We start from the raw sequence: 8991 nt of genomic DNA on the forward strand, positions 1-8991 counted from the left end.
CTAACTTCTTGCCAAACATAAAATCAGTCAACAATTCTTCCAATAAAAGTATTTCTTATTAATCCAAAATACTAGTACTAGGAGTACTACTATAATTATGATATAAGCCAAAATTTGATTTTTTTTTTTGATAATTTTGATGGCAATTTGGCAAGTACTTTTAATAAAACAAGAATTCGAATTTTCAAATTAGACTAATATATTTCACATTACTATAATAATCTTGTGATTTTATTCCCGAATTTCAATAGACATTCTTCCTCCATTTTCTCCCAGCTCAATCTCAATCTCCGAGTTGATTCATCCCAGATTTCGGACAAATAACCCAGTTCGAATTCTGGATTTTGCCTCTTCTCCTTCTCCTTCGTGATTTCGTTTACCGAATCGAAGAAGGGGAAGAAGAGAGGACGCGATGAAGGGTAAAAATGCCAAGGTTTCAGCGAAATGGATTCCCATTTTCTCCATTTCCTTCTTCCTGATTGGCATGGTTTTCACCAACAAGTGCGTGATTGCTGCGAGAATTCGTGATTTTCTGTTGAAGATTTTGGGGATTTAGCTGTAATTATTGATTCTGTGTGATTGATTTTGCAGATTTTGGGGTTCGTTGGAATCGAATAATCAGCTCATAACTCAGCAGAGAAGGGATCAGGAGCTGCAGATCGTCTCCGAGGATTGCAATACTAAGAAAAAGGTTAGATTTTTATTCTATTTTTTAGGTTAGAGATTCAGTTTTTTTGGATTGGATCAGCTAAAGCTGTCTTACTTTTCCCAATCTGATTGCTATCACTCTCATTTTTGCTCAAGATTCTAAAGCCCTTTTTGATTCAAATCTCTCTAGTTTTTTTGAGGCATTTATGAATTGCAAAAATTGTCATTTAAATCACAATTTTTCGTTGAGTTCTAGTTAGTTTTGTAACGGCTATCCTTATAAATTTATATGTTTTCAATTAATTGTATATTTTGTATGTACATCTGTAGAAGGCAGAAGATAGGAGTGATGTAATGAAGGAGGTTTATAAAACACATGAAGCAATCCAGTGAGTTTTCTTCCCATATACATAAAAGTACCAAAGCTAAATGATGGTAAAATCTAATTGTAATGTTGATTCAGAGGATTGGACAAATCGATTTCGATGCTCCAGATGGAGCTCTCTGCATCTAGAAGTGTTCAAGAGAAGAGTAGAGACGATGTCCCTTTGCCAACTGCTAATCAAGAGCCTGTCAGGAAGAAGGCATTCATGGTCATTGGTATAAACACGGCGTTCAGTAGTCGAAAGAGGCGTGATTCTGTCCGGGAAACTTGGATGCCTCAAGGTAGCGCGTCTGAATGGAAGCATATTCTTGTATGCTTTCGAGAAACTGAGCAGAGATTGGTTGTGTTTTCAGGTGATAAACTCCGCAGATTGGAGGACGAGAAGGGGATTGTTGTGAGGTTTATGATTGGCCACAGGTATATGCTACTGCTATTCGTAAAATTGGAAATCTTGTGCCATTGAATTTTCTTCTTTATATATGCTTCCTTAAAATATTGTAGAATATTTATAGAATTTTCTATCATTGATTTCGTTGGCTCGACTATTTCCTCTTTATCTTGATTCTTACCTTTAATTGTGAAGTTTGGATAAGAATAAGTTTTGGAATTAGTCTTGCTAGGTTGTAATACAGATTGTGAGATTCGAGTACTCTTTAAGGGACTATGTTGATGTGAATCGAGGACATTACAAAAAAAGTAGACGTGGATAGGCATTATGTGACAGGAGGGTATTGTTGCTGGTTGCTGAATAGTTCTTCGCGATTAAATGGATGAAGTCCAGTTTTACCATTCGATGATTTTCTGATTTTATTTTTTTCAATTGTTTACTGCATGAAGTGAAATGAACTAACAAGGTAGCTTCTTGATTGATCAGTGCAACGTCGAACAGCATATTGGATAGAGCTCTCGACTCTGAAGAAGCTCAACATAAGGACTTTCTGAGGCTGGTAAAAACATTTCTGCCAAACACCTTTTTTCTTCGCCCTCGTTGAAAACCTTCATCGCGTCATAAAATATTGCAGGAGCACGTTGAGGGATATCATGAATTGTCGGCAAAAACAAAGATTTTCTTTGCCACTGCGGTTGCGAAGTGGGATGCTGATTTTTACGTGAAGGTGGACGATGATGTTCATGTTAATTTGGGTAATTGCCCCCTGCCATTAATGCTTCACCTTCATATAGTTCCGTCTAAATCTTTATCTCACAATTGAACCGTGTGTGATCCTACAGGTACTTTTGCTGCAACTCTTGCTCGTCATCGATCAAAACCCAGAGTCTACATCGGTTGTATGAAATCCGGACCTGTTCTTGCTCAGAAGTAATCTTCAAGACTCAGCGAATTGATACCATTTCGTGTCCCTTAATTTTGGATTTTTAATAACTGGATATGTTCTTTCTTCAGGTCTGTCAAGTACCACGAGCCCGAGTATTGGAAATTCGGAGAAGACGGAAATAAATATTTCCGCCATGCAACTGGGCAGATTTATGCCATTTCGAAGGATCTGGCTACTTACATCTCGATTAACCAGTAAGAAACTCATGCTTCTTTAGTTTGTGCATCAACTGGTATTTTCGAAGCAAAACTCTTTTCTTATGAACACAGAAAGCTATTGATGAAGCTAAAAAATTCCTAAAACAAACTTGGAGTTTTTCATTTTTCCTATATTTGGTTTATAGTAGTTGCCATGATAAGTATATGAAGAGGTTTGGTTGTGTATTCGAGCTTCGATTTTACTTTCTATGTATGCAATTGTAACATAACATACGATAACGAGAATTGCTATCTGTAGGCACATACTGCACAAGTATGCCAATGAAGATGTGTCGCTTGGTTCTTGGTTTATTGGTCTTGAAGTCGAGCACATTGACGAGCGTAATATGTGTTGTGGTACTCCGCCAGGTATCTTTTTCTATACATGTCATCTACTATACGAGAACTTAATAGAAACGGGAAAACGCAAAAAAAAAAAAACTAAAAGTGGGACGGAGAAAAGTGTGATAGAGGATCCCGTGTGAAATTCCAGACGAAGAATAGCTTCTCCACTATAATGCCTCGAGATTTATACTCTGCGTTGCCAATTTGCAGATTGTGAATGGAAGGCACAAGCAGGCAATGTGTGCATCGCCTCGTTCGACTGGAGCTGCAGTGGAATCTGCAAATCAGTAGAAAAGATCAAATTCGTGCACGAACAATGTGGTGAAGGAGAAGAGGCCCTTTGGCATGCTTTATTGTAGGATCTCACACACGAGATAAGAAAGAAAAGAAAAAAGAAACACACGCAGTAGACTGTACAAGGCACGTAGATCATCAACACCATCACCACGCAGCAATACTTGTATGCGTATAAACAGATTCTATACCTTACTCAACATATTTCTTTGAATACGAATAGACCAGGAGCTGAATTGAGTAGACTACGTTTCTCCTAACCGGAAATGGGAGGTCAGATATATGTATACATTGTTTAGATACTTGAGAGAAACGCGACCTTGTGCGCGTTGAGTAGAAGTAGGGCTGGTGGTTTTCGCCGTTCGAGTTTGTTGTAGTGGCGGTGGTGGTGATTCTGCTTTGTTTGTGGAAGCACCATTGTTGGATTTTTGTTGCTTGTATGGACTAAGTTTTGTGTGAGCCTATAGATGTCTTATCAGACAAAACACATTCTGGAAAAATTACAGAATTAGTTTGGTGGTATGCTTATGACAACAATCAATTGAGTATGTGGTTATAGCTGCAACCCTATGTATCAGACATACACCTCAAATCTCGTCCTGCTATTAGCCTCGCAAGTATTATTATTAACCCGCAACTAGTATTAAAACTTGTGATAAGATCAATTAATTTATGAACTTAAACAGGTTCTTAAATTCCTTCGTAGAATGGGCGAAACAGGAGATATTGATTCTATGAAAGACAAACAATATGCAGCGGATATCCAGTCCTTCATCAATATTGCATTGCTTGGTTTGGAAGTTGAAACCGCATTTACAAGCAGTGTTGGGCAGAATGTCTTGGTGGAGGACTACTTGGGTTACGGTGGTGACAAAGTGTAGGTAAAATTATTATTAACACTATGTTTTCATAAATTTTCTACTTTTGGATTTTGAATTATGTTTCGGGTTTTTGATGTCAGAGTTGCTTGGTGGAAATAATTTTCTTGAATGTATCTGACAAGCTCCCCAAGGAAGATTATCATCTATTTCCAGCATTTCATAGAGAGAGATGTTTTGTTTTTCTTGTCTGTACCATTACATTGGAGTTGAGCATACTAAAATACTCTCTCCGTCCTATTGAAGATGACTCACTTTCCTTTTTAGTTTGTCCCAACTAAGATGACCCATTACTTAAAATGGAAACACTTTTATCTCTACTTTATTCCCTCTCTCTTACTTTACTCTCTCCTCTCAACAGACAAAATAAATTTGCATAAAATCCCGTGCCGCTCAAGAAATGAGTCATCTTCTTTGGGACGGAGGGAGTATCAATTATAAATGTTGATTTCATTTGGTCCCTTCCTAATTTTAACTTTCATTGTGTTTAACTAATACTTTTAGATTAATCTATTAAACTTTCATTTTCTTAGGTATTCTTGTTGATTTCACGGTAAAACTGAAAATATTTGATTTGAGGTATAAATGAAAAATAGGACAACCTATTATATACTTCCTCCGTCCACAAAAAATAGAGCACAATTACCATTTTTGGCCATCTACAAAAAATAGAGCACAATTATTTATAGAAAGTTTTCAACAAAAAATAAAACCCTACACATCATTCCACTAACACTACTTCTCACTTACTTTTTTCCTTTCTCTCTTACTTTAACTATTCTACATTAAAATCCGTGCCATACACAAATTGCTCTATTTTTTGTGGACGGAGGGAGTATGAATTTAACCTGTGAGAAATTTCAAAAGATTTACCGATGGAATTAATTCTGAACAAATACGTTGGTACCGATGGATGTAATGTTAAATTTACTGACGGTCGTTCACCATACTTTTTCTCTTTCTCTCTTACTTTTTTCCCTTCTCTCTTACTTTACCAATTCTATATTAAAACTCGTGCCACACACAAATTGCTCTATTTTTTGTGGACGGAAGGAGTATGAATTTAACCCGTGAGAAATTTCAAAAGATTTACCGATGGAATTAATTCTGAACAAATATGTCATAGATGTAATGTTAAATTTACCAACGGTCGTTCACCATCGGAGAAATCGTCGGTGAAAATTAATCCGTCGGTGAAAATTACTGACAATCTTTTTACAGATGGACAGTTTCTGTCGGTAAACATGTTACCGACAGAAAAGTTGAAATTAGGGTAAATTTGATGTTTTTTGTAGTGCATATACTCATAATGACATGATATTTGTTAGATTTAAACATAATGACATGTACATAGAATATTTGGTTAGAGAAAACCACACTAAAATGTCAAAACTAGTGTTTTATTGCTATTTAAATATTAAATAATCTAGGGCATATTTTACTCTCATAACTTCACTCGGTTTTCAAAATTCACAAAATTCCAAACATCCGATTCAAATTCTGCACACTTGCATTCTAAAGAGCAAAAGAAGATGTATGAAAGTTGGTTCAACTTTGCAAATTCAGGTCCTTGAGTTTCTGTTTCAGTTCATCAAACTCCTTGTCGGACAAAAGTGGAGTTCCGGATACATAGGCCATTGAAGCTTCCAAAAACCTTTGTTCATCAACACCTGCACGCGCAAGACAGAAGGAAGGTAAGTCATTTCATGAGTAAAGACTAAAGAGACGCCAATTCTCATAAGTTTACCAAAAATGAAGTTGCTAAAGACAATCAAAGATGAAAAATTATAGTAATTGCTTAGCATCACAACGCTGATTCCTTCCCACATTAGTTCTTCCTTGAGATTATCAAATTCTTCATTTGACATTATAGACTTCACAATCCACTCAAAAAGCTATCCATAGCAACACATGACAATCAATTCCACTTTAAACACATATATCACTTCATCATGGATTAAAAATAATAATTTCAATCAACTTAACAAAAACATGAGTATATACGAGCTTCTACGCTATTTTTGAGCTATGTATACCCAAATTATCTCGTTCTTCGATGATATTACACTAAATACATTATATTAAGGGAGTATGTTGCTAGTTTGAAGTCTGTTTCTTTCCATTTTCCTAGCTTATACTCCATTTTTGCAGTTTCTTCCCATTTAACCCGTGAGAAATTTCAAAAGATTACCGATGGAATTAATTCTGAACAAATACGTCGGTAATTACCGATGGATGTAATGTTAAATTTACCGACGGTCGTTCCCCATCGGAGAAATCGTCGGTGAAAATTACCGACAATATTTTTATAGACGGACAGTTCCTGTCGGTAAACATGTTACCCTTGGAAAAGTTGAAATTAGCGACGGAAATTTTCGTCGGTAAATTTGATGTTTTATGTAGTGCATATACTCATAATGACATGATATTTGTTGGATTTAAACATAATGACACGTACATAGAATATTTGGTTAGAGAAAATCACACTAAAATGTTAAAACTAGTGTTTTATAGCTATTTAAATATTAAATAATCTAGGGCATATTTTACTCTCATAACTTTACTCGGTTTTCAAAATTCACAAAATTCCAAACAACCGATTCAAATTCTGCACACTTGCATTCTAAAGAGCAAAAGAAGATGTATGAAAGTTGGTTCAACTTTGCAGATTCAGGTCTGTTTCTTTCCATTTTCCTAGCTTATACTCCATTTTTGCGGTTTCTTTCCATTTAACCCGTGAGAAATTTCAAAAGATTTACCGATGAAATTAATTGTGAACAAATACTTCGGCAATTACCGATGGATGTAATGTAAAATTTACTGACGGTCGTTCACCATCGGAGAAATCGTAATCCCTCGGTGAAAATTATCGACAATCTTTTTACAGATGGACAGTTTCTGTCGGTAAAATGTTTACCGACGGAAAAGTTGAAATTAGCGACGAAAATTTCCGTCGGTAAATTTGATGTTTTTTGTAGTGCATATACTCATAATGACATGATATTTATTGGATTTAAACATAATGACATGTACATAGAATATCTGGTTAGAGAAAACCACACAAAAATGTTAAAACTAATGTTTTATTGCACTTTAAATATTAAATAATCTAGGGCATATTTTACTCTCATAACTTTACTCGGTTTTCAAAATTCACAAAATTCCAAACAACCGATTCAAATTCTGCACACTTGCACACTCATCAGTTCTAATAAACCATGTCACTTGCTCTACTAAACCCCAATGCTGTGCACTTGATTTCTGGAGGTCAGTTGCAGTTTTCCTCTTTGTATCATTGTCAATTTGCATTTTGTAGTTCAAGGTTTGGGCTATTTATGATTCCAAGCGACAAGGATATCTAGGTCTAAAGGAATTCATCACTGCAATGCAGTTTCTAGTCCATTAAGAAAAAAACATTTTGAGATTAAAAAATTTACTATTATTTTGTTAAATGCTTCCTTTATTAGCTCATATCCTTTGCACAAAAATGGAAATGAACTAAATTCAGATTTCCTTGCAAGAACATGCAAGTGGAGAAACATGTTACCACCTTTCCATCAAACTTTTATATAAGACTGAAATAATTAAGAGTTATCTTCCATGAAAACTGAAGCTACTTGGGATGTGACAGTACAAGTGTAGTGTGTGTGCAGTGTTGCGATATTCAAATAAGGCAGGTTCCCCAGATCCAGCAAGTCCACTAGATTACTTGGTCTAGGAACTCGTAGGTTGTGCGGAATCCCGGTCGTCGGACACACAAGTACTTCCCCGCTTCAATTTCACACGCCAAAACCAACTTCAGACGCTAAATCCACTCCGGATCCAAGCGTCCGACACGGACTCCAAACAGAAGAAATTCTCCATCACGTCAGATTTACAAATTTAAGCTCCGAACACTCAATCAACCACAGATCTGTCACCAAATTCCACATCAAACACCTCAATAACGAAATAAGCAGAGATCGACATAGCAATTTAAGAATTACGCTAACAGCAGAGAGATCTAAGCAAAATAACTTGAAATTAAACAGCTAAACTCAGATCCATGAGCGATAAGCAGTTAAACATCATCAACATCAAAATCGACTCCCAAAAGTGAAGTTCGACGGTGGAAACTAGCAAAAACAGCTGAAATTAAAACAATTGTATCTTCGCCCTCACTAGGACGGTGTTACCAAACTCGAGATCTTTAGAAAGTACCCCCCCTATCACGATTATCCCCAGAATTTTTCCCAAGTGTGTGTGTAAATGTATGAGCTAAGAAGAGTAAAAACTATCCCCCGTTGCGCTGCATGCTCCTCTCTATTTATAGGCGTTTTAGTGGGTCCAGCGAGGTATTGATAATGACTTTGTTGCCCTCAGCTGTAGACTCCCTTTATCACGCCAATTTCCTCGTAATTCCTGCTCATTTCGTTCCATTCTCCTGCTAGACCATCTCCTCCATAACTTCCTCGATCTAGCCATTTTCTTCACACACCTGGCTTAGGAAACGTGTTAGACCCAGCAAATTATAACATTACTTTGCACATACCGATGCATGAAATTAGCCTTATCAAAAACTTTCTTTCTTTTTTCTCATTTTCATTCTTCCCAGATTTCTTACCTACAATTCTTGCAGGCGATTTGGAGAAACTGAATCCTCCTCAAATGTCAAGTCTGGATGCCTTAATGGAAGTAAGTACATTAACCTTTCGTGATTTTGTTTGATAGTATGCTCCATTAACATTTACTCCATCTGTCCCTGAAAATTTGTCACCTATTTCCTTCTTCGTCCGTCCCTAAAAATTTGTCACCTTTCACTTTTACCATTTTTTGTAGTGAACCCCATATTCCACTAACTCATTCTCACTCACATTTTATTATAAAACTAATATATAAAAATAGGACGCTCATGCCACTAACCTTTTCAA

At 36.2% G+C, this 8991-nt stretch overlaps 1 protein-coding gene across 1 annotated transcript; it reads left to right on the forward strand.

Moving 5' to 3' along the window:
• Positions 1-220: 220 nt before the first annotated feature.
• LOC125223040 (beta-1,3-galactosyltransferase 7-like) lies at positions 221-3703 on the forward strand. The gene is made up of 11 exons (XM_048125996.1): positions 221-501; positions 592-691; positions 979-1037; positions 1112-1314; positions 1387-1450; positions 1908-1980; positions 2056-2176; positions 2264-2351; positions 2436-2561; positions 2824-2933; positions 3120-3703. The coding sequence occupies exons 1-11, from the start codon at positions 413-415 to the stop codon at positions 3266-3268; spliced, it is 1182 nt and encodes a 393-aa protein (XP_047981953.1). The 5' UTR covers positions 221-412; the 3' UTR covers positions 3269-3703.
• Positions 3704-8991: the final 5288 nt, after the last annotated feature.

Source organism: Salvia hispanica, chromosome 4, assembly GCF_023119035.1.
Source record: "Salvia hispanica cultivar TCC Black 2014 chromosome 4, UniMelb_Shisp_WGS_1.0, whole genome shotgun sequence".
NCBI lineage: Eukaryota > Viridiplantae > Streptophyta > Magnoliopsida > Lamiales > Lamiaceae > Salvia > Salvia hispanica.